This window comes from Petromyzon marinus (assembly GCF_048934315.1).
Source record: "Petromyzon marinus isolate PM22_M1 ecotype Great Lakes invasive population chromosome 84 unlocalized genomic scaffold, UKy_Petmar_22M1.pri1.0 chr84_unloc.2, whole genome shotgun sequence".
Lineage (NCBI taxonomy): Eukaryota > Metazoa > Chordata > Hyperoartia > Petromyzontiformes > Petromyzontidae > Petromyzon > Petromyzon marinus.
In genome coordinates, this window is record NW_027422639.1 from 749,593 (window position 1) to 775,047 (window position 25,455).

At 54.4% G+C, this 25,455-nt stretch overlaps 1 protein-coding gene across 1 annotated transcript in view; it reads right to left on the minus strand.

Annotated features, from left to right (window-relative positions):
• The window catches only part of LOC116936872 (uncharacterized), a 95,673-nt gene that overhangs the window by 25,615 nt on the left and 44,603 nt on the right, over positions 1–25,455 (minus strand). The window contains exons 7-11 of the mRNA XM_076059109.1: positions 20,925–21,024; positions 14,322–14,473; positions 10,840–10,965; positions 7,486–8,353; positions 1,686–1,806 (exon numbers count right to left, since the gene is read on the minus strand). Of these exons, the coding sequence (XP_075915224.1) occupies positions 1,686–1,806; positions 7,486–8,353; positions 10,840–10,965; positions 14,322–14,473; positions 20,925–21,024 (1,367 nt within the window). The remainder of the gene's footprint in view (positions 1–1,685; positions 1,807–7,485; positions 8,354–10,839; positions 10,966–14,321; positions 14,474–20,924; positions 21,025–25,455) is intronic.

Below are 25,455 nucleotides of genomic sequence, written 5' to 3' on the forward strand. Positions count from 1 at the left end.
GGGTGAGTGAGTGAGTGAGTGGGTGAGTGGGTGAGTGAGTGGGTGAGTGGGTGAGTGGGTGAGCGAGTGAGTGAGTGGGTGAGTGGGTGAGTGAGTGAGTGAGTGGGTGAGTGAGTGAGTGGGTGAGCGAGTGGGTGGGTGAGTGAGTGGGTGGGTGAGTGGGTGAGCGAGTGGGTGAGTGAGTGGGTGAGTGGGTGAGCGAGTGGGTGAGTGAGTGGGTGGGTGGGTGAGTGAGTGGGTGAGTGAGTGGGTGAGCGAGTGGGTGAGTGAGTGGGTGAGCGAGTGGGTGAGTGAGTGGGTGAGTGAGTGTGTGAGTGAGTGAGTGGGTGAGTGAGTGGGTGAGCGAGTGGGTGAGTGAGTGGGTGAGTGAGTGTGTGAGTGAGTGAGTGAGTGAGTGGGTGAGTGAGTGGGTGAGTGAGTGGGTGAGTGAGTGGGTGAGTGGGTGAGTGAGTGGGTGAGTGAGTGGGTGAGTGAGTGGGTGAGCGGGTGGGTGAGTGAGTGGGTGAGTGGGTGAGTGGGTGAGCGAGTGGGTGAGTGAGTGGGTGAGTGAGTGGGTGAGTGAGTGAGTGGGTGGGTGAGTGGGTGAGTGAGTGGGTGAGTGAGTGGGTGAGTGAGTGGGTGAGCGAGTGGGTGAGTGAGTGGGTGGGTGAGTGAGTGGGTGAGTGGGTGAGTGAGTGAGTGAGTGAGTGGGTGAGTGAGTGGGTGAGTGAGTGAGTGGGTGAGTGAGTGGGTGAGTGAGTGACTGAGTGAGTGACTGAGTGAGTGGGTGAGTGAGTGGGTGAGCGAGTGGGTGAGTGAGTGGGTGAGTGAGTGGGTGAGTGAGTGGGTGAGTGAGTGGGTGAGTGAGTGGGTGAGTGAGTGTGTGAGTGAGTGTGTGAGTGAGTGAGTGGGTGAGTGAGTGGGTGAGCGAGTGGGTGAGTGAGTGGGTGAGCGAGTGGGTGAGTGAGTGGGTGAGTGAGTGGGTGAGTGAGTGGGTGAGTGAGTGAGTGAGTGGGTGAGCGAGTGGGTGAGTGAGTGGGTGAGCGAGTGGGTGAGCGAGTGGGTGAGTGAGTGAGTGAGTGGGTGAGCGAGTGGGTGAGTGAGTGGGTGAGTGAGTGGGTGAGTGAGTGAGTGAGTGAGTGGGTGAGCGAGTGGGTGAGCGAGTGGGTGAGTGAGTGGGTGAGTGGGTGAGTGAGTGGGTGAGTGAGTGGGTGAGTGGGTGAGTGGGTGAGTGAGTGGGTGAGCGAGTGGGTGGGTGAGTGGGTGAGTGGGTGAGCGAGTGGGTGAGTGAGTGAGTGGGTGAGTGAGTGGGTGAGCGAGTGGGTGAGTGAGTGGGTGAGTGAGTGGGTGGGTGAGTGGGTGAGTGGGTGAGTGAGTGGGTGAGCGAGTGGGTGAGTGAGTGGGTGAGTGAGTGGGTGAGTGAGTGGGTGAGTGGGTGGGTGAGTGAGTGGGTGAGCGAGTGGGTGAGTAAGTGGGTGAGTGAGTGGGTGAGTGAGTGGGTGAGCGGGTGGGTGAGCGAGTGGGTGAGTGAGTGGGTGAGTGAGTGGGTGAGTGAGTGGGTGAGCGAGTGAGTGGGTGAGCGAGTGGGTGAGTGAGTGGGTGAGTGAGTGGGTGAGCGAGTGAGTGGGTGAGTGAGTGGGTGAGTGGGTGAGCGAGTGGGTGAGTGAGTGGGTGAGCGAGTGGGTGAGCGAGTGGGTGAGCATCACCTGTGCCGGCCGCGTGCAGGCGCTGCAGGTCGTGAGCGAGCGCCAGGCTGCTCAGGATGCAGCTGAGGCTGCCACTCCGCACCAACGCGTGCAGGCGGGATGGGGGAGGGGCGCTCACCTCCTGCTCACCGCCACGCACACAGTCACACACACAGTCACACACACAGTCACACACACACACAGTCACACACACACACAGTCACACACACACACAGTCACACACACACACACAGTCACACACACACACACAGTCACACACACACACAGTCACACACACACAGTCACACACACACACAGTCACACACACACACAGTCACACACACACACACAGTCACACACACACAGTCACACACACACAGTCACACACACACAGTCACACACACACAGTCACACACACACAGTCACACACACACACAGTCACACACACACACAGTCACACACACACAGTCACACACACACACAGTCACACACACACAGTCACACACACACACAGTCACACACACACACAGTCACACACACACAGTCACACACACACACAGTCACACACACACAGTCACACACACACACAGTCACACACACAGTCACACACACACACAGTCACACACACACACAGTCACACACACACACAGTCACACAGTCACACACACAGTCACACACACAGTCACACACACACACAGTCACACACACACAGTCACACACACACACAGTCACACACACACACAGTCACACACACACAGTCACACACACACAGTCACACACACACACACAGTCACACACACACACAGTCACACACACACACAGTCACACACACACAGTCACACACACAGTGACACACACACTACACACAGTCACACACACACACAGTCACACACAGTCACACACACAGTCACACACACACACACACAGTCACACACAGTCACACACACAGTCACACACACACAGTCACACACACACACAGTCACACACAGTCACACACACACAGTCACACACACACAGTCACACACACACACAGTCACACACACAGTCACACACACACAGTCGCACACACACAGTCACACACACACACAGTCACACACACACAGTCACACACACACAGTCACACACACACACAGTCACACACACACACAGTCACACACACACACACACAGTCACACACACAGTCACACACACAGTCACACACACACAGTCACAAACACACAGTCACACACAGTCACACACACACAGTCACACACACACAGTGACACACACACACACAGTCACACACAGACACAGTGACACACACACAGTCACACACACAGTCACACACACACACAGTCACACACACACACACAGTGACACACACACAGTCACACACACAGTCACACACACACACAGTCACACACACACAGTCACACACACACAGTCACACACACAGTCACACACACACAGTCACACACACACAGTCACACACACACAGTCACACACACAGTCACACACACACACAGTCACACACACACAGTCACACACACACAGTCACACACACACACACAGTCACACACACACACACAGTCACACACACACACACAGTCACACACACACACACAGTCACACACACAGTCACACACACAGTCACACACACACAGTCACACACACACACAGTCACACACAGTCACACACACACAGTCACACACACACACAGTCACACACACAGTCACACACACACAGTCGCACACACACAGTCACACACACACAGTCACACACACACAGTCACACACACACACACACAGTCACACACACACACACACAGTCACACACACACACAGTCACACACACACACACAGTCACACACACAGTCACACACACAGTCACACACACACAGTCACACACACACACAGTCACACACACAGTCACACACACAGTCACACACACACAGTCGCACACACACACAGTCACACACAGTCACACACACACACAGTCACACACACACAGTCACACACACACAGTCACACACACAGTCACACACACAGTCACACAACAACAACAACAACCGCCATTCGCCACTAAGTGGCGGTGACGTCACCACGACGCTTGTGCCAGGCTATGTGCACCTTGAGGCCACGTGAAGTGTCGAACGCCCGCTGGCAGGAGGTCACGGGGCAGACCCAGGTGCCACGGGTCGACTGACTGAGATGACTGGCTGATGCACCACCTGTGCCCCCTACTGTGCCAACCTGCTGTGCTTTAGCCACCCGGCGCTCCGCTCGTTGTTGTGAGCGTCGCTCCTCCGCCCTCCGTTGTTGTTGGAGGGCGACTGCCTCCAACTGCCCAGTAGCGTCCTTCACGAGCCTCCTCCACAGAGGCCGATCTTGATACCGCTGGTACCAGTCATCGGCAAGTCCACTCAGCTCCACGTCCTCCTGTACCACATCACTCCATCTCTTCTCTAGCCCGTGCCGCGCCCGCTTAGCCCCCTCAATCCGGCCAAACAAAAGCTGTTTCGGCATGCGGTGGCTGGGCATGCGGGCTACATGACCCAGCCATCGCAGCCTTGCCTGCCGGAGGAGCTCACCGATGGGACCCTGCCCAGATCTTTCAAGGATTTGTGAGCTCCTCACACAATCCAGTCTGGTTAAACCCAGGATGGATCGTAGGCAGGCCAGCCTAAATGTTTCTAACCGGCGAAGATGTTCCATTAGGGGGGTCCACGTTTCGCAAGCGTAGAGAAGGGAGGGAATGACCGTGGCCGAGAAGACCTGAAGCTTAGTGCGGAGCGACAGACCAGGTAGCTTCCACACAGCGTTACGCAACCGATGAAAACATATTGCCGCTCGACTGATTCGGAGTGAGACCTCTGCTGTTAAACTGGAGCCAGTCATATGCACACTGCCCAGGTATGGGAAACTCTCCACTCTCTCCACAACTGCCCCATCACCGATTGGGAGTTGTGGGGGTGGAGTGTCCGATGGTACAAAATACCCAGGCAGGTGCTTAGTTTTGGTGGGGCTGATGGTAAGGCCCCACCTCTTAGTGGCACGCTCCAGTCTCAGCAGCAGCGTCTCCAACCAAATCATCAGCATACATAACGTGGTTGAGCAATAGGGAGCCATCCCTTGACCGCACCCGGGCATTGATCAGCCTCCCATTATATCTGTACCATATGGAGATTCCCCCGGTCAGATATTGAAGGCTTCACGAACTACATGGTCAAAATAGATGTTAAATAATATGGGAGCCAGAGGACATCCCTGTAGCACCCCAAGGTTAACAGGGAATGGCTCTGACTCCCGGCCACGTAGTTTTACCCGGGCCCGCTCACCATCATCATGAAGGTCCTTAATGATCGTGAGCAGAGGGTCAGGTACTCCAAAAGCACGAAGAACAAACCAGAGCCCAGGCCTACTGATGGTATCATAGGCCTTGACCAGGTCAATAAAGTAGAGATGTAGGTCTTGTTGGAATTCCCTACACCTCTGCTGTAGCAGACGGACAGAAAATATGGCATCTGTGCAGGGCCGCCCTTTCCTGAAACCGCATTGGGGCTCCGCAAGCCTCTCCTCAGCGTGCCTGGCAAGGCGATGTTGAATAATCCTTGCCAGGACTTTTCCCGGCACACTGAGGAGTGAGATGCCCCTGTAGTTGTTACAGTCTGTGCGGTCCCCCTTCTTAAAAAGGGGGACCACCAGGGCATCCTTCCAATCCTGCGGAACCCGTCCAGTGGTCCAGACTGTTGTTATGATGTCATATAGGACAGTCTGTGCACAAACGCCGCCCTCCCTCAGCATTTCGCTTGGGAGATCATCTCTGCCCGCTGCCTTTCCTGGTCTCAGACTCCGATCATCTTCAGTACTTCCTCAACAGATGGCACCTCAGCCAGCCACTCACAGGGGGTGACTTCTTCCAATATTTGAGGCACCGCAGCCTCAGCAGGGTCATCCTCACTTTGTGCCACGATGTTTTCCTGGCTGAGGGATTTTCCCTCCCCCAGGACCTCACAGAAATGCTCAGCAAATCTGCGAACCTGTTCCTGGGGGGTCGGAGATTGGGTCACCGTTTTTTCCCCTAATGATGGTAATAGCTGTGGCGCTGCAGGTTACTTTTTTGATGGAGTTAAATAGAGATTTGTGATCACGGGCCACTGAGGCAGACTCCATCTCCTCAGCAACCCGCGACCACCACCCATCCTTGCAGCGCCTCACGGCTCTCCGAACCTCCGAGCGAAGGCTGCGGTAAGCCTCCTCATTCTCTGACGTGGGATTCTGTAGCCGATGACAGTGGGCCTGTCGCTTTTTCTCAACCATCCTGAACAACTCCTCTGTCATCCAGGGTGTCTGGGGAGGTCTGGACCGCGTACCCAAAGCAGCCATTGCAGCTGCATGAGTCACAGTCCTAAACCTCGCCCATTTACCCTCGACATCAGGATGAGTCGGGGACGATGCCAATCCCAGCTGCAAGCGATGATGAAATTCTCGCTTGCAATTTTCATCAGATAACTGAGACCAGGCCACTTTAGGTTGGAATGGGGTCCTGGGTGTACACCCACCACCGGAGTGGAAGAATGGCAGGCGCATCTTACAGATGACTAGTCGATGGTCAGAGGGCAGATCAGCTCCACGGTAAGTACTGGTGTCAAGGACATGGGCTCGCATCCGCTGGTCCTTCACTATGTAGTCCAGCAGATGTTCTTGCTTGGACCCGGCATGCATCCATGATGTTGTGTGGATGCGGCGATGCCGGAACAGCGTGTTGGTAATTACAAGCCCATGGGCTGCACAAAAATCTAGCAGCCTCCTACCGTTGTTATTGAGCTGATCTGGCCCATGCCCTCCAATCACTCCAGACCAGGTGCCAGTATCATGACCAACTCGGGCATTGAAGTCACCCAACATGATGACTCTTTCCTGAGGGGCCACTTTAGCCAGCACCTGTGACAGGAGGTCATAGAAGGCATCTGACTCATCGGCTTTGCCTGCATCCCTCCACGGATGTTCATCTTCAATGGGGGCATAAGTAACCACGACCACCATTCCTCGCCTCCGGTTGATTGGAAGGCGAGCCCAAAGTAGCCTGGGGCTTACAGCTTCCCACACCTCACCGCCACGCTCCCACGCCCCCTTCATTCTTTTGTTCAAAAGAAGAGCCACACCCTGTTGTTTGGCAGTCTGCTGCCCCGAGTAGAGGACTGTCCACCCCTCATGGTGGCAGGAGCCAGAACCGGTCCACCGGGCCTCCTGAATGCCACAGAGATCCAGGCGGTACTGGTCCAGCTCCTGACAAGAGGAGTGGCAGCCTCTCCTCCGCAGTGAGCGTTCGAACATTCCACGTGGCCATCCGTAGTGGTTTTTCGTTGTTTCTGGAGGAGCCCCGAGGGTAGAGATTCAATCTCCTGGCTCCGCCATTTGGGGTTTGGCCAGGAGACGTCATAGACGCCTGGCCCCCCGGGGCCTCCGGCACAAGCTTATTAGTTACATATTTCAGTTTAACTCGTGGTTTCGTGGTAATTAATTGAAGGTGGAGGGGTTACCAGCCCCTCGCACGCGTCCAGAGCCCCCGTTTAGCCCCTGTGGTGGACACAGACGCCATGAGGGGAGGAGCCAATCAAAATTGGACCTCCCCCCACAGCACTGTCCACGACAGAGTTGCCCGTCCGGCACCGCGAGGAGGTAGGGGGTTGTTTTGCACACACACAGACACACAGACGGAGTGCTGCTGCTGATGATGATGATGCTGATGATGTTGATGATGATACGGAGTGCTGATGATGCTGATGATGTTGATGATGATACTGATGGTGATGCTGCTGATGCTGATGATGTCCACTCACCACCAGCGAGTCTGAGTTGGTCACCACCCCAGTCAGCTGCTGCTGCTGCTGGCGGCAATGCAGCTGCTGGAGACTTTCTTCAAGTTCCTGCTGCTGCTGCTGCTGGTGGTGGTGCTGGAGACTTTCTTCAAGTTCCTGCTGCTGCTGGTGGTGGTGGTGCTGGAGACTTTCTTCAAGTTCCTGCTGCTGCTGCTGGTGGTGGTGCTGGAGACTTTCTTCAAGTTGCTGCTGCTGCTGGTGGCCGTGGTGGTGGTGCTGGAGACTTTCTTCAAGTTGCTGCTGCTGCTGGTGGCCGTGGTGGTGGTTGTGCTGCTGCTGCTGCTGCCCCTGCTGCTGCTCCTGCTGAAGCAGGTGTTGGTGCTCCTGCTGCTGCCCCTGCTGCTGCTGCTGCTCCTGCTGCTGCTGAAGCAGCAGGTGCTCCTGCCCCTGCCCCTGCTGCTGCTGCTGCTCCTGCTGCTCCTGCTGCTGCTGAAGCAGCAGGTGCTCCTGCTGCTGCCCCTGCTGCTGCTCCTGCTGCTGCTGAAGCAGCAGGTGCTGGTGCATGGCGCGGAGTTCCCGCAGCATGGGCACGAAGCAGCGAAGGGCCGAGGATTCGTCGCCAGGGTCACCGTCAGCGCCGCCGCCCTGGCTAACGCCGTTGTGCGATGAAGCTGCCCTAGTGGTTGACGTTGTTGTTGTTGTTGTTGACGTTGTTGTTGTTGATGTTGTTGTTGATGTTGTTGATGTTGTTGTTGTTGTTGCGGCAGCGGCGAGGGGCTGGCAGAAGGCTGCGATGGCGGCGATGGAGCGGAGCAGCAGAGAACGCAGCCGCAGCCAAAGTCGCTCCTCGTGCACAGAGCGTTGGCGACAGGACAGCTCGGACACAAGCCTGGGGGAGCACGGCAAGCGGGCTGGTGGACTCAGTCGTGGTGGTGGTGGACTCTGTGGAGAGTGGTGGACTATGTAGAGTGGTGGTGGACTATGTAGAGAGTGGTGGACTGTGTAGAGAGTGGTGGTGGACTATGTAGAGTGGTGGACTATGTAGAGAGTGGTGGTGGACTATGTAGAGTGGTGGACTGTGTAGAGAGTGGTGGTGGACTATGTAGAGTGGTGGACTATGTAGAGAGTGGTGGTGGACTGTGTAGAGTGGTGGTGGACTATGTAGAGAGTGGTGGTGAACTATGTAGAGAGGACAGCTCGGACACAAGCCTGGGGGAGCACGGCAAGCGGGCTGGTGGACTCAGTCGTGGTGGTGGTGGTGGACTCTGTGGAGAGTGGTGGACTATGTAGAGTGGTGGTGGACTATGTAGAGAGTGGTGGACTGTGTAGAGAGTGGTGGTGGACTATGTAGAGTGGTGGACTATGTAGAGAGTGGTGGTGGACTATGTAGAGCGGTGGACTGTGTAGAGAGTGGTGGTGGACTATGTAGAGTGGTGGACTATGTAGAGAGTGGTGGTGGACTGTGTAGAGTGGTGGTGGACTATGTAGAGAGTGGTGGTGAACTATGTAGAGAGGACAGCTCGGACACAAGCCTGGGGGAGCACGGCAAGCGGGCTGGTGGACTCAGTCGTGGTGGTGGTGGTGGACTCTGTGGAGAGTGGTGGACTATGTAGAGTGGTGGTGGACTATGTAGAGAGTGGTGGACTGTGTAGAGAGTGGTGGTGGACTATGTAGAGTGGTGGACTATGTAGAGAGTGGTGGTGGACTATGTAGAGCGGTGGACTGTGTAGAGAGTGGTGGTGGACTATGTAGAGTGGTGGACTATGTAGAGAGTGGTGGTGGACTGTGTAGAGTGGTGGTGGACTATGTAGAGAGTGGTGGTGAACTATGTAGAGAGGACAGCTCGGACACAAGCCTGGGGGAGCACGGCAAGCGGGCTGGTGGACTCAGTCGTGGTGGTGGTGGTGGACTCTGTGGAGAGTGGTGGTGGACTATGTAGAGAGTGAGTGGACTATGTAGAGTGGTGGTGGACTATGTAGAGTGGTGGACTATGTAGAGAGTGGTGGTGGACTATGTAGAGAGTGGTGGACTATGTAGAGTGGTGGTGGACTATGTAGAGAGTGAGTGGTGGACTATGTAGAGAGTGGTGGTGGACTATGTAGAGAGTGGTGGACTATGTAGAGTGGTGGTGGACTATGTAGAGAGTGAGTGGTGGACTATGTAGAGAGTGGTGGTAGACTATGTAGAGAGTGGTGGTGGACTATGTAGAGAGTGGTGGTGGACTATGTAGAGAGTGGTGGTGGACTATGTAGAGTGGTGGTGGACTATGTAGAGAGTGGTGGTGGACTATGTAGAGTGGTGGACTATGTAGAGTGGTGGACTATGCAGAGTGGTGGTGGACTATGTAGAGAGTGGTGGACTATGTAGAGAGTGGTAGACTCTGTAGAGAGTGAGTGGTGGACTCTGTAGAGTGGTGGACTATGTATAGTGGTGGTGGACTATGTAGAGAGTGAGTGGTGGACTCTGTATGTAGAGTGGTGGACTCTGTAGAGTGGTGGTGGACTATGTAGAGTGGTGGACTATGTAGAGTGATGGTGGACTCTGTGGAGTGGTGGGACTATGTAGAGAGTGGTGGTGGACTATGTAGAGAGTGGTGGACTATGTAGAGTGGTGGACTATGTAGAGAGTGAGTGGTAGACTATGTAGAGTGGTGGTGGACTCTGTAGAGAGTGAGTGGACTATGTAGAGTGGTGGACTATGTAGAGAGTGGTGGACTATGTAGAGTGGTGGACTATGTAGAGAGTGAGTGGTGGACTATGTAGAGTGGTGGTGGACTCTGTAGAGAGTGAGTGGTGGACTCTGCAGAGAGTGAGTGGTGGACTCTGTAGAGTGGTGGACTATGTAGAGAGTGAGAGGTGGACTATGTAGAGAGTGAGAGGTGGACTATGTAGAGTGGTGGACTATGTAGAGTGGTGGACTATGTAGAGAGTGAGAGGTGGACTATGTAGAGTGGTGGACTATGTAGAGAGTGAGTGGTGGACTATGTAGAGTGGTGGTGGACTATGTAGAGTGGTGGACTATGTAGAGAGTGAGTGGTGGACTATGTAGAGTGGTGGACTATGTAGAGTGGTGGTGGACTATGTAGAGTGGTGGACTATGTAGAGAGTGAGTGGTGGACTATGTAGAGTGGTGGACTATGTAGAGTGGTGGACTATGTAGAGAGTGAGAGGTGGACTATGTAGAGAGTGAGAGGTGGACTATGTAGAGTGGTGGACTATGTAGAGCGTGAGTGGTGGACTATGTAGAGTGGTGGTGGACTATGTAGAGTGGTGGACTATGTAGAGAGTGAGTGGTGGACTATGTAGAGTGGTGGACTATGTAGAGTGGTGGTGGACTATGTAGAGTGGTGGACTATGTAGAGTGGTGGACTCCCACCTAGCGGAGGGGTTCCAGGAGAGGATGAGGTCGAGGTCTCTGTTGTCCCTCAGCGAGTCCCAGCAGATGTTGTCGGAGTGGGCAGTCAACCCCAGAGCACGCACACACTCCTGTAGAACACTCACACTACACACAGTCACACACAGTCACACACACACTCCTGTAGAACACTCCTGTAGAACACTCACACTACACACACATACATACACACATTCACACACACACACACTCCTGTAGAACACTCACACTACACACAGTCACACACAGTCACACACACACACAGTCACACACACACACACACAGTCACACACACACACACAGTGTCACACACACTCCTGTAGAACACTCACACTACACACATACATACAGTCACACACACACTCCTGTAGAACACTCACACTACACACACAGTCACACACACACACAGTTACACACACTCCTGTAGAACACTCACACTACACACACAATTACACACAGTCACACACACACACACTCCTGTAGAACACACACTCCTGTAGAACACTCACACTACACAGTCACACACACACACACAGTGACACAGTCACACATACATACACACACACACAGTGTTACACACACACACAGTCACACACACACACAGTGTCACACACTCTCCTGTAGAACACTCACACTACACACACATACATACACACAGTTACATACATACACACACTCCTGTAGAACACTTACACTACACACATACACAGTCACACACACAGTCACACACACACACTCTCCTGTAGAACACTTATACTACAACAACAACCGCCATTCGCCACTAAGTGGCGGTGACGTCACCACGACGCTTGTGCCAGGCTATGTGCACCCTGAGGCCACGTGAAGTGTCGAACGCCCGCTGGCAGGAGGTCACGGGGCAGACCCAGGTGCCACGGGTCGACTGACTGAGATGACTGGCTGATGCACCACCTGTGCCCCCTACTGTGCCAACCCGCTGTGCTTTAGCCACCCGGCGCTCCGCTCGTTGTTGTGAGCGTCGCTCCTCCGCCCTCCGTTGTTGTTGGAGGGCGACTGCCTCCAACTGCCCAGTAGCATCCTTCACGAGCCTCCTCCACAGAGGCCGATCTTGACACCGCTGGTACCAGTCATCGGCAAGTCCACTCAGCTCCACGTCCTCCTGTACCACATCTCTCCATCTCTTCTCTAGCCCGTGCCGCGCCCGCTTAGCCCCCTCAATCCGGCCAAACAAAAGCTGTTTCGGCATGCGGTGGCTGGGCATGCGGGCTACATGACCCAGCCATCGCAGCCTTGCCCGCCGGAGGAGCTCACCGATGGGACCTTGCCCAGATCTTTCAAGGATTTGTGAGCTCCTCACACAATCCAGTCTGGTTAAACCCAGGATGGATCGTAGGCAGGCCAGCCTAAATGTTTCTAACCGGCGAAGATGTTCCATTAGGGGGGTCCACGTTTCGCAAGCGTAGAGAAGGGAGGAAATGACCGTGGCCGAGAAGACCTGAAGCTTAGTGCAGAGCGACAGACCAGGTAGCTTCCACACAGCGTTACGCAACCGATGAAAAGATATTGCCGCTCGACTAATTCGGAGTGAGACCTCTGCTGTTAAACTGGAGCCAGTCATAAGCACACTGCCCAGGTATGGGAAACTCTCCACTCGCTCCACAACTGCACCATCACCGATTGGGAGTTGTGGGGGTGGAGTGTCCGATGGTACAAAATACCCAGGCAGGTGCTTAGTTTTGGTGGGGCTGATGGTAAGGCTCCACCTCTTAGTGGCACGCTCCAGTTTCAGCAGCAGCGTCTCCAACTCCTCCTCTGAATGAGCAGCTATTACCAAATCATCGGCATACATAACGTGGTTGAGTAATAGGGAGCCATCCCTTGACCGCACCCGGGCATCGATCAGCCTCCAATTGTATCTGTACCATATGGAGATTCCCCCGGTACAGCTATTGAAGGCTTCACAAACTACGTGGTCAAAATAGATGTTAAATAATGTGGGAGCCAGAGGACATCCCTGTCGCACCCCAAGGTGTACAGGGAATGGCTCTGACTCCCAGCCACGTAGTTTTACCCGGGCCCGCTCACCATCATGAAGGTCCTTAATGATCGTCAGCAGAGGGTCAGGGACTCCAAAAGCACGAAGAACAACCCAGAGCCCAGGCCTACTGATGGTATCATAGGCCTTGACCAGGTCAATAAAGCAGAGATGTAGGTCTTGCTGGAATTCCCTACACCTCTGCTGCAGCAGACGGACAGAAAATATGGCATCTGTGCAGGACCGCCCTTTCCTGAAACCGCATTGGGGCTCCGCAAGCCTCTCCTCAGCACACTGAGGAGTGAGATGCCCCTGTAGTTGTTACAGTCTGTGCGGTCCCCCTTCTTAAAGAGGGGACCACCAGGGCATCCTTCCAATCCTGCAGAACCCGTCCAGTGGTCCAGACTTGTTATGATGTCATATAGGGCAGTCTGTGCACAAACGTCACCCTCCCTCAGCATTTCGCTTGGGAGATCATCTCTGCCCGCTGCCTTTCCTGGTCTCAGACTCCGGATCGCCTTCAGTACTTCCTCAACAGATGGCACCTCAGCCAGCCACTCACAGGGGGTGACTTCTTCCAATATTTGAGGCACCGCAGCCTCAGCAGGGTCATCCTCACTTTGTGCCACGATGTTTTCCTGGCTGAGGGATTTTCCCTCCCCCAGGACCTCACAGAAATGCTCGGCAAATCTGCAAATCTGTTCCTGGGGGTCGGAGATTGGATCACCGTTTTTTTCCCTAATGATGGTAATAGCTGTGGTACACACACACAGTGACAGACACAGTGTCACAGTGTCTCTCCCCCCGTGTCTCTCCCCCCGTGTCTCTCCCCCCGTGTCTCTCCCCCGTGTCTCTCTCCCCGTGTCTCTCCCCCGTGTCTCCCTGTGTCTCCCCGTGTCCCCCCATGTCTCCCCGTGTCTCCCCGTGTCTCCTCCCCGTGTCTCCCCGTGTCTCCCCGTGTCTCTCCCCGTGTTTCCCCGTGTCTCCCCGTGTCTCCCCGTGTCTCTCCCCGTGTCTCCTCCCCGTGTCTCCCCGTGTCTCCCCGTGTCTCTCCCCGTGTCTCCCCGTGTCTCCCCGTGTCTCCCCGTGTCCCCCCGTGTCTCTCCCTCGTGTCTCTCTCCCCGTGTCTCCCCGTGTCTCCCCGTGTCTCCCCGTGTCCCCCCGTGTCTCCCCGTGTCCCCCCGTGTCTCTCCCCCGTGTCTCTCACTCTGTGTCTCCCCGTGTCTCTCCCCCCGTGTCACCCCGTGTCTCTCCCCCGTGTCTCCCCGTGTCTCCCCGTGTCTCCCCGTGTCTCCCCGTGTCCCCCCGTGTCTCCCCGTGTCCCCCCGTGTCTCTCCCCCGTGTCTCTCACTCTGTGTCTCCCCGTGTCTCTCCCCCCGTGTCACCCCGTGTCTCTCCCCCGTGTCTCCCCGTGTCTCTTCCCCGTGTCTCCCCGTGTCTCCCCACTCACGTGTCTCCCTCCAGGAAGATCTGCAGCAGGGCTCTCTCTGTCTGCACCGTGGCGAAGTGAAGGGAGTTCTCCAGCCGCTGACGGAAGGCCACAAGCTCCGGCACTTTGTGGAAGGCCCCGAACTTGAAGGCCTGGATGACGTACTCAGACGTCTGGGCGGGGAGGGCGGTGGGAACGGTGGGGGTGGGAGAGAGAGTGAGTGAGTGGGTGAGAGAGTGAGTGAGTGTGTGTGGGTGGGTGAGTGAGTGACAGTGAGTGAGTGACAGTGAGTGAGTGTGGGTGAGTGGGTGGGTGAGAGAGAGTGTGAGTGGGTGGGTGAGAGAGAGTGTGAGTGTGTGGGTGGGTGGGTGAGTGAGTGGGTGAGTGGGTGGGTGGGTGAGAGTGTGAGTGAGTGGGTGGGTGGGTGAGAGAGAGTGTGAGTGAGTGAGTGGGTGGGTGAGTGAGTGACAGTGAGTGAGTGTGGGTGAGTGGGTGGGTGAGAGAGAGTGTGAGTGGGTGGGTGAGAGAGAGTGTGAGTGTGTGGGTGGGTGGGTGAGTGAGTGGGTGAGTGGGTGGGTGGGTGAGAGAGATTGTGAGTGGGTGGGTGGGTGAGAGAGAGTGTGAGTGTGTGGGTGGGTGGGTGAGTGAGTGGGTGGGTGGGTGAGAGAGAGAGTGTGAGTGAGTGAGTGGGTGGGTGGGTGGGTGAGAGAGAGTGTGAGTGTGTGTGGGTGGGCGGGTGGGTGAGTGGGTGGGTGGGTGGGTGAGAGAGACAGTGAGTGAGAGAGACAGTGAGTGTGGGTGTGGGTGAGTGGGTGTGGGTGAGAGAGACAGTGGGTGGGTGGGTGGGTGAGTGGGTGGGTGGGTGGGTGAGTGGGTGAGTGAGTGGGTGAGTGAGTGGGTGGGTGGGTGAGTGAGTGGGTGAGTGAGTGGGTGAGTGAGTGGGTGGGTGGGTGAGTGAGTGGGTGAGTGAGTGAGTGAGTGACTGAGTGAGTGACTCAGTGAGTGACTGAGTGAGTGACTGAGTGAGTGAGTGACTGAGTAGTGACTGAGTGAGTGACTGACTGAGTGAGTGACTGAGTGAGTGAGTGACTGAGTGAGTGACTGAGTGAGTGAGTGACTGAGTGAGTGACTGAGTGAGTGACTGAGTGAGTGAGTGAGGAGTGAGTGACTGAGTGAGTGACTGAGTGAGTGAGTGACTGAGTGAGTGACTCAGTGAGTGAGTAACTGAGTGACTGACTGAGTGACTGAGTGAGTGACTGAGTGAGTGAGTGACTGAGTGAGTGACTGAGTGAGTGACTGAGTGAGTGACTGAGTGAGTGAGTGACTAGGTGAGTGACCCACGTCTTTCTGGTTGGAGTGAAGGAATCGTAACACCGATGAGTAGTGACTGAGTGAGTGACTGACTGAGTGACTGAGTGAGTGAGTGACTGAGTGAGTGAGTGACTGAGTGAGTGACTCACGTCTTTCTGGTTGGAGTGGAGGAATCGTAACACCGATGAGTAGTGACTGAGTGACTGAGTGACTGAGTGACTCAGTGAGTGAGTGACTGAGTGAGTGACTGAGTGAGTGACTGAGTGAGTGACTGAGTGAGTGACTGAGTGAGTGACTGAGTGAGTGAGTGACTGAGTGACTGAGTGACTGAGCGAGTGACTGAGTGAATGAGTGACTGAGTGAGTGAGTGACTGAGTGACTGAGTGAGTGACTGAGTGAGTGAGTGACTCAGTGAGTGACTGAGTGACTGAGTGAGTGAGTGACTGAGTGAGTGAGTGACTGAGTGACTGAGTGAGTGACTGAGTGACTGAGTGACCCACGTCCTTCTGGTTGGAGTGGAGGAATCGTAACACCGATGAGTAGTGACTGAGTGACTGAGTGACTCAGTGAGTGAGTGACTGAGTGAGTGACTGAGTGAGTGACTGAGTGACTGAGTGACTGAGTGACTGACTGAGTGAGTGAGTGAGTGACTGAGTGAGTGAGTGAGTGACCCACGTCTTTCTGGTTGGAGTGAAGGAATCGTAACACCGATGAGTAGTGACTGAGTGAGTGAGTGAGTAACTGAGTGACTGAGTGAGTGACTGAGTGACTGAGTGAGTGACTCAGTGAGTGACTGAGTGAGTGACTGAGTGACTGACTGAGTGACTGAGTGACTGAGTGAGTGACCCACGTCTTTCTGGTTGGAGTGGAGGAATCGTAACACCGATGAGTAGTGACTGAGTGAGTGACTGAGTGACTGAGTGAGTGACTGAGTGAGTGAGTGACCCACGTCTTTCTGGTTGGAGTGGAGGAATCGTAACACCGATGAGTAGTGACTGAGTGAGTGAGTGACTGAGTGAGTGACTGAGTGAGTGACTGAGTGAGTGACTGAGTGAGTGACTGAGTGAGTGAGTGAGTGACTGAGTGAGTGAGTGAGTGACTGAGTGAGTGACTGAGTGAGTGAGTGACTGAGTGACTGAGTGAGTGACTGAGTGAGTGACTGAGTGAGTGACTGAGTGAGTGACTGAGTGAGTGACCCACGTCCTTCTGGTTGGAGTGGAGGAATCGTAACACCGATGAGTAGTGACTGAGTGAGTGACTGACTGAGTGACTGAGTGAGTGAGTGAGTGACTGAGTGAGTGAGTGACTGAGTGACTGAGTGACTGACTGAGTGAGTGAGTGACTGAGTGAGTGACTGAGTGAGTGACCCACGTCTTTCTGGTTGGAGTGAAGGAATCGTAACACCGATGAGTAGTGACTGAGTGAGTGAGTGAGTAACTGAGTGACTGAGTGAGTGACTGAGTGACTGAGTGAGTGACTCAGTGAGTGACTGAGTGAGTGACTGAGTGACTGACTGACTGACTGAGTGACTGAGTGACTGAGTGAGTGACCCACGTCTTTCTGGTTGGAGTGGAGGAATCGTAACACCGATGAGTAGTGACTGAGTGACTGAGTGAGTGAGTGAGTGACTGAGTGAGTGAGTGACTGAGTGAGTGAGTGAGTGACTGAGTGAGTGACTGAGTGTGTGAGTGAGTGACTGAGTGAGTGATTCAGTGAGTGACTGAGTGACTGACTGAGTGAGTGAGTGAGTGACTGAGTGAGTGACTGAGTGAGTGACTGAGTGATTTAGTGAGTGACTGAGTGACTGAGTGAGTGACTGAGTGAGTGACTGAGTGAGTGACCCACGTCTTTCTGGTTGGAGTGGAGGAATCGTAACACCGATGAGTAGTGACTGAGTGAGTGAGTGAGTGACTGAGTGAGTGACTGAGTGAGTGACTGAGTGAGTGACTGAGTGAGTGACCCACGTCCTTCTGGTTGGAGTGGAGGAATCGTAACACCGATGAGTAGTGACTGAGTGAGTGACTGACTGAGTGACTGAGTGAGTGAGTGACTGAGTGAGTGAGTGACTGAGTGACTGAGTGACTGACTGAGTGAGTGAGTGACTGAGTGAGTGACTGAGTGAGTGACCCACGTCTTTCTGGTTGGAGTGGAGGAATCGTAACACCGCTGAGTAGTGACTGAGTGAGTGAGTGACTGAGTGACTGAGTGAGTGAGTGACTGAGTGAGTGACTGAGTGACTGAGTGAGTGACTGAGTGAGTGACTGAGTGAGTGACTGAGTGACTGAGTGAGTGACTGAGTGAGTGACTGAGTGAGTGAGTGACTGAGTGAGTGAGTGACTGAGTGAGTGACTGAGTGAGTGACTGACTGAGTGACTGAGTGAGTGACTGAGTGAGTGACTGACTGACTGAGTGAGTGAGTGACTGAGTGAGTGAGTGACTGAGTGAGTGACCCACGTCCTTCTGGTTGGAGTGGAGGAATCGTAACACCGATGAGTAGTGACTGAGTGACTGAGTGAGTGACTGAGTGAGTGACTGAGTGACTGAGTGAGTGACTGAGTGAGTGACTGAGTGAGTGACTGAGTGAGTGACTGAGTGACTGACTGAGTGAGTGAGTGAGTGACTGAGTGAGTGACTGAGTGAGTGACCCACGTCCTTCTGGTTGGAGTGGAGGAATCGTAACACCGATGAGTAGTGACTGAGTGACTGAGTGAGTGACTGAGTGAGTGACTGAGTGAGTGACTGAGTGACTGAGTGAGTGACTGAGTGAGTGACTGAGTGAGTGAGTGACTGAGTGAGTGACTGAGTGAGTGACTGAGTGACTGACTGAGTGAGTGAGTGACTGAGTGAGTGACTGAGTGAGTGAGTGACTGAGTGAGTGACTGAGTGAGTGACTGAGTGAGTGAGTGAGTGACTGAGTGAGTGAGTGACTGAGTGAGTGACTGAGTGAGTGACTGAGTGAGTGACTGAGTGAGTGACCCACGTCCTTCTGGTTGGAGTGGAGGAATCGTAACACCGCTGAGTAGTGACTGAGTGAGTGACTGAGTGAGTGACTGAGTGAGTGAGTGACTGAGTGACTCAGTGAGTGACTGAGTGAGTGACTGAGTGAGTGACTGAGTGAGTGACTGAGTGAGTGACCCACGTCCTTCTGGTTGGAGTGGAGGAATCGTAACACCGCTGAGTAGTGACTGAGTGACTGAGTGAGTGACTGAGTGACTGAGTGAGTGAGTGACTGAGTGACTGAGTGAGTGACTGAGTGAGTGACTGAGTGAGTGAGTGAGTGACTGAGTGACTGAGTGAGTGACTGAGTGAGTGACTGAGTGAGTGAGTGAGTGACTGAGTGAGTGACTGAGTGAGTGACTGAGTGAGTGAGTGAGTGACTGAGTGACTGAGTGAGTGACTGAGTGAGTGACTGAGTGAGTGACTGAGTGAGTGACTGAGTGAGTGACCCACGTCTTTCTGGTTGGAGTGGAGGAATCGTAACACCGCTGAGTAGTGACTGAGTGACTGAGTGAGTGACTGAGTGACTGAGTGAGTGAGTGACTGAGTGACTGAGTGAGTGACTGAGTGAGTGACTGAGTGAGTGAGTGAGTGACTGAGTGACTGAGTGAGTGACTGAGTGAGTGACTGAGTGAGTGAGTGAGTGACTGAGTGAGTGACTGAGTGAGTGACTGAGTGAGTGAGTGAGTGACTGAGTGACTGAGTGAGTGACTGAGTGAGTGACTGAGTGAGTGACTGAGTGAGTGACTGAGTGAGTGACCCACGTCTTTCTGGTTGGAGTGGAGGAATCGTAACACCGCTGAGTAGTGACTGAGTGACTGAGTGAGTGACTGAGTGACTGAGTGAGTGAGTGACTGAGTGACTGAGTGAGTGACTGAGTGAGTGACTGAGTGAGTGAGTGAGTGACTGAGTGACTGAGTGAGTGACTGAGTGAGTGACTGAGTGAGTGAGTGAGTGACTGAGTGAGTGACTGTGTGAGTGACTGAGTGAGTGAGTGAGTGACTGAGTGAGTGACTGAGTGAGTGAGTGAGTGACTGAGTGAGTGACTGAGTGAGTGACTGAGTGAGTGACTGAGTGAGTGACTAGGTGAGTGACCCACGTCCTTCTGGTTGGAGTGGAGGAATCGTAACACCGCTGAGTAGTGACTGAGTGAGTGAGTGACTGAGTGACTGACTGAGTGAGTGACTGAGTGAGTGACTGAGTGAGTGACCCACGTCCTTCTGGTTGGAGTGGAGGAATCGTAACACCGCTGAGTAGTGACTGAGTGAGTGACTGAGTGACTGAGTAGTGACTGAGTGACTGAGTAAGTGACTGAGTGAGTGAGTGACTGAGTGAGTGAGTGAGTGACTCAGTGAGTGAGTGACTAGGTGAGTGACCCACGTCCTTCTGGTTGGAGTGGAGGAATCGTAACACCGATGAGTAGTGACTGAGTGAGTGACTGAGTGACTGAGTAGTGACTGAGTGACTGAGTAAGTGACTGAGTGAGTGAGTGACTGAGTGAGTGACTGAGTGAGTGACTGAGTGAGTGACTGAGTGAGTGACCCACGTCCTTCTGGTTGGAGTGGAGGAATCGTAACACCGATGAGTAGTGACTGAGTGAGTGACTGAGTGACTGAGTAGTGACTGAGTGACTGAGTAAGTGACTGAGTGAGTGAGTGACTGAGTGAGTGACTGAGTGAGTGACTGAGTGAGTGACTGAGTGAGTGACCCACGTCCTTCTGGTTGGAGTGGAGGAATCGTAACACCGCTGAGTAGTGACTGAGTGAGTGAGTGACTGAGTGAGTGACTGAGTGAGTGACTGAGTGAGTGAGTGAGTGACTGAGTGACTGAGTGAGTGACTGAGTGAGTGACTGAGTGAGTGACTGAGTGAGTGACTGAGTGAGTGACCCACGTCCTTCTGGTTGGAGTGGAGGAATCGTAACACCGCTGAGTAGTGACTGAGTGAGTGAGTGACTGAGTGAGTGACTGAGTGAGTGACTGAGTGAGTGACTGAGTGAGTGACTGAGTGAGTGAGTGACTGAGTGAGTGACTGAGTGAGTGACTGAGTGAGTGACTGAGTGAGTGACTGAGTGACCCACGTCCTTCTGGTTGGAGTGGAGGAATCGTAACACCAATGAGTAGTGACTGAGTGAGTGAGTGAGTGACTGAGTGAGTGACTGAGTGAGTGACTGAGTGAGTGACTGAGTGAGTGACCCACGTCCTTCTGGTTGGAGTGGAGGAATCGTAACACCAATGAGTAGTGACTGAGTGAGTGAGTGAGTGACTGAGTGAGTGACTGAGTGAGTGACTGAGTGAGTGACTGAGTGAGTGACCCACGTCCTTCTGGTTGGAGTGGAGGAATCGTAACACCGCTGAGTACGCCTGAGATGCTGCTGAGAACTGACCGAGAGCCTCGCCGTACCGCGTCAGCAGGTAGCTGTCAAGACAAAGATCCCCCAGGTAGCCTCTAGCACGCTGTAGGGGCAAGTGCAGTTTCACACAGACAAAGATCCCCCAGGTAGCCTCTAGCACACTGTAGGGGCAAGTGCTGTCAAGACAAAGATCCTCCAGGTAGTCTCTAGCAAGTTGTAGGGGCAAGTGCTGTCAAGACAAAGATCCCCCAGGTAGCCTCTAGCACGCTGTAGGGGCAAGTGCTGTCAAGACAAAGATCCCCCAGGTAGCCTCTAGCACGCTGTAGGGGCAAGTGCTGTTAGTAGCGAGTAGCTGCACCTACACACACAGACAAAGATCCCCCAGGTAGCCTCTAGCACGCTGTAGGGGCAAGTGCTGTTAATAGCAAGTAGCAGCACCTACACACACACAGACAAAGATCCCCCAGGTAGCCTCTAGCAGGCTGTGTGTGTAGGTGCGTGTGTGTAGGTGCGTGTGTGACTGTGTGTGTGTCTGTGTGTGACTGTATCCGGCAAAACAACCCCCTACCTCCTCGCGGTGCCGGACGGGCAACTCTGTCGTGGACAGTGCTGTGGGGGGAGATCCAATTTTGATTGGCTCCTCCCCTCATGGCGTCTGTGTCCACCACAGGGGCTAAACGGGGGCTCTGGACGGGTGCGAGGGGCTGGTAACCCCTCCACCTTCAATTAATTACCACTAAACCACGAATTAAACTGAAATATGTAACTAATAAGCTTGTGCCGGAGGCCCCGGGGGGCCAGGCGTCTATGACGTCTCCTGGCCAAACCCCAATTGGCGGAGCCAGGAGACTGAATCTCTACCCTCGGGGCTCCTCCAGAAACAACGAAAAACCACTACGGATGGCCACGTGGAATGTACCGAACGCTCACTGCGGAGGAGAGGCTGCCACTCCTCTGTCGGGAGCTGGACCGGTACCGCCTGGATCTATGCGGCATTCAGGAGGTCCGGTGGACCGGTTCTGGCTCCTGCCAACATGAGGGGTGGACAGTCCTCTACTCGGGGCAGCAGACTGCCAAACAACAGGGTGTGGCTCTTCTTTTGAACAAAATAATGAAGGGGGCGTGGGAGCGTGGCGGTGAGGTGTGGGAAGCTGTAAGCCCCAGGCTACTTTGGGCTCGCCTTCCCATCAACCGGAGGCGAGGAATGGTGGTCGTGGTTACTTATGCCCCCACCGAAGACGAACATCCGTGGAGGGATGCAGGCAAAGCCGATGAGTCAGATGCCTTTTATGACCTCCTGTCACAGGTGCTGGCTAAAGTGGCCCCTTGGGATAGAGTCATCATGTTGGGTGACTTCAATGCCCGAGTGGGTCATGATGCTGGCACCTGGTCTGGAGTGATTGGAGGGCATGGGCCAGATCAGCTCAATAACAACGGTAGGAGGCTGCTAGATTTTTGTGCAGCCCATGGGCTTGTAATTACCAACACGCTGTTCCGGCATCGGCGCATCCACACAATATCATGGATGCATGCCGGGTCCAAACAAGAACATCTGCTGGACTACATAGTGACGGACCAGCGGATGCGAGCCCATGTCCTTGACACCAGGACCTACTGTGGAGCTGATCTGCCCTCTGACCATCGACTAGTCGTTTGTAAGATGCGCCTGCCATTCTTCCACTCAAGTGGTGGGTGTACACCCAGGACCCCATTCCAACCTAAAGTGGCCTGGTCTCAGTTATCTGATGAAAGTTGCAAGCGAGAATTTCATCATCGCTTGCGGCTGGGATTGGCATCGTCCCTGACTCCTCTTGATGTCGATGGTAAATGGGCGAGGTTTAGGACTGTGGCTCATGCAGCTGCAATGGCTGCTTTGGGTACGTGGTCCAGACCTCCCCAGAGACCCTGGCTGACAGAGGAGGTGTTCAGGATGGTTGAGAAAAAGCGAAAGGCCCACTGTCATCGGCTACAGAATCCCACGTCAGAGAATGAGGAGGCTTACCGCAGCCTTCGCTCGGAGGTTCGGAGAGCCGTGAGGCGCTGCAAGGATGGGTGGTGGTCGCGGGTTGCTGAGGAGATGGAGTCTGCCTCAGTGGCCCGTGATCACAAATCTCTATTTAACTCCATCAAAAAAGTAACCTGCAGGGCCACACCTATTACCATCATTAGGGGAAATAACGGTGATCCAATCTCCGACCCCCAGGAACAGGTTTGCAGATTTGCTGAGCATTTCTGTGAGGTCCTGGGGGAGGGAAAATCCCTCAGCCAGGAAAACATCGTGGCACAAAGTGAGGATGACCCTGCTGAGGCTGCGGTGCCTCAAATATTGGAAGAAGTCACCCCCTGTGAGTGGCTGGCTGAGGTGCCATCTGTTGAGGAAGTACTGAAGGCGATTCGGAGTCTGAGACCAGGAAAGGCAGCGGGCAGAGATGATCTCCCAAGCGAAATGCTGAGGGAGGGTGGCGTTTGTGCACAGACTGCCCTATATGACATCATAACAACAGTCTGGACCACTGGACGGGTTCCGCAGGATTGGAAGGATGCCCTGGTGGTCCCCTTTTTTAAGAAGGGGGACCGCACAGACTGTAACAACTACAGGGGCATCTCACTCCTCAGTGTGCCGGGAAAGGTCCTGGCAAGGATTATTCAGCATCGCCTTGCCAGGCACGCTGAGGAGAGGCTTGCGGAGCCCCAATGCGGTTTCAGGAAAGGGCGGTCCTGCACAGATGCCATATTTTCTGTCCGTCTGCTACAGCAGAGGTGTAGGGAATTCCAACAAGACCTACATCTCTGCTTTATTGACCTGGTCAAGGCCTATGATACCATCAGTAGGCCTGGGCTCTGGGTTGTTCATCGTGCGTTTGGAATACCTGACCCTCTGCTCACGATCATTAAGGACCTTCATGATGGTGAGTGGGCCCGGGTAAAACTACGTGGCCGGGAGTCAGAGCCATTCCCTGTACACCTTGGGGTGCGACAGGGATGTCCTCTGGCTCCCACATTATTTAACATCTATTTTGACCACGTAATTCGTGAAGCCTTCAATAGCTGTACCGGGGGAATCTCCATATGGTACAGATATAATGGGAAGCTGATCGATGCCCGGGTGCGGTCAAGGGATGGCTCCTTATTGCTCGACCACGTTATGTATGCTGATGATTTGGTAATAGCTGCTCAGTCAGAGGAGGAGTTGTAGACGCTGCTGCCGAGACTGGAGCGTGCCACTAAGAGGTGGGGCCTTACCATCAGCCCCACCAAAACTAAGCACCTGCCTGGGTATTTTGTACCATCGGACACTCCACCCCCACAACTCCCAATCGGTGATGGGGCAGTTGTGGACAGAGTGGAGAGTTTCCCATACCTGGGCAGTGTGCTTATGACTGGCTCCAGTTTAACAGCAGAGGTCTTACTCCGAATCAGTCGAGCGGCAATATCTTTTCATCGGTTGCGTAACGCTGTGTGGAAGCTGCCTGGTCTGTCTCTCCGCACTAAGCTTCAGGTCTTCTCGGCCACGGTCATTCCCTCCCTTCTCTACGCTTGCGAAACGTGGACCCCCCTAATGGAACATCTTTGCCGGTTAGAAACATTTAGGCTGGCCTGCCTATGATCCATCCTGGGTTTAACCAGACTGGATTGTGTGAGGAGCTCACAAATCCTTGAAAGATCTGGGCAAGGTCCCATCGGTGAGCTCCTCCGGCGGGCAAGGCTGCGATGGCTGGGTCATGTAGCCCGCATGCCCAGCCACCGCATGCCGAAACAGCTTTTGTTCGGCCGGATCGAGGGGGCTAAGCGGGCGCGGCACGGGCTAGAGAAGAGATGGAGTGATGTGGTACAGGAAGACGTGGAGCTGAGTGGACTTGCCGATGACTGGTACCAGCGGTGTCAAGATCGGCCTCTGTGGAGGAGGCTCGTGAAGGACGCTACTGGGCAATTGGAGGTAGTCGCCCTCCAACAACAACGGAGGGCGGAGGAGCGACGCTCACAACAACGAGCGGAGCGCCGGGTGGCTAAAGCACAGCAGGTTGCCACAGTAGGGGACACAGGTGGTGCATCAGCCAGTCATCTCAGTCAGTCGACCCGTGGCACCTGGGTCTGCCCCGTGACCTCCTGCCAGCGGGCGTGCGACACTTCACGTGGCCTCAGGGTGCACATAGCCTGGCACAAGCGTCGTGGTGACGTCACCGCCACTTAGTGGCGAATGGCGGTTGTTGTTGTGTGTGTAGGTGTGTGTAGGTGTGTGTAGGTGTGTGACTGTGTGTGTGTAGGTGTGTGTGACTGTGTGTGTGTGTGTGACTGTGTGTGTGTGCGACTGTGTGTGTGTGACTGTGTGTGACTGTGTGTGTAGGTGTGTGTGACTGTGTGTGACTGTGTGTGTGACTGTGTGTGTAGGTGTGTGACTGTGTGTGTGTAGGTGTGTGTGTAACTGTGTGTGACTGTGTGTAGGTGTGACTGTGTGTGACTGTGTGTAGGTGTGTGTGTGTAGGTGTGTATGTGAC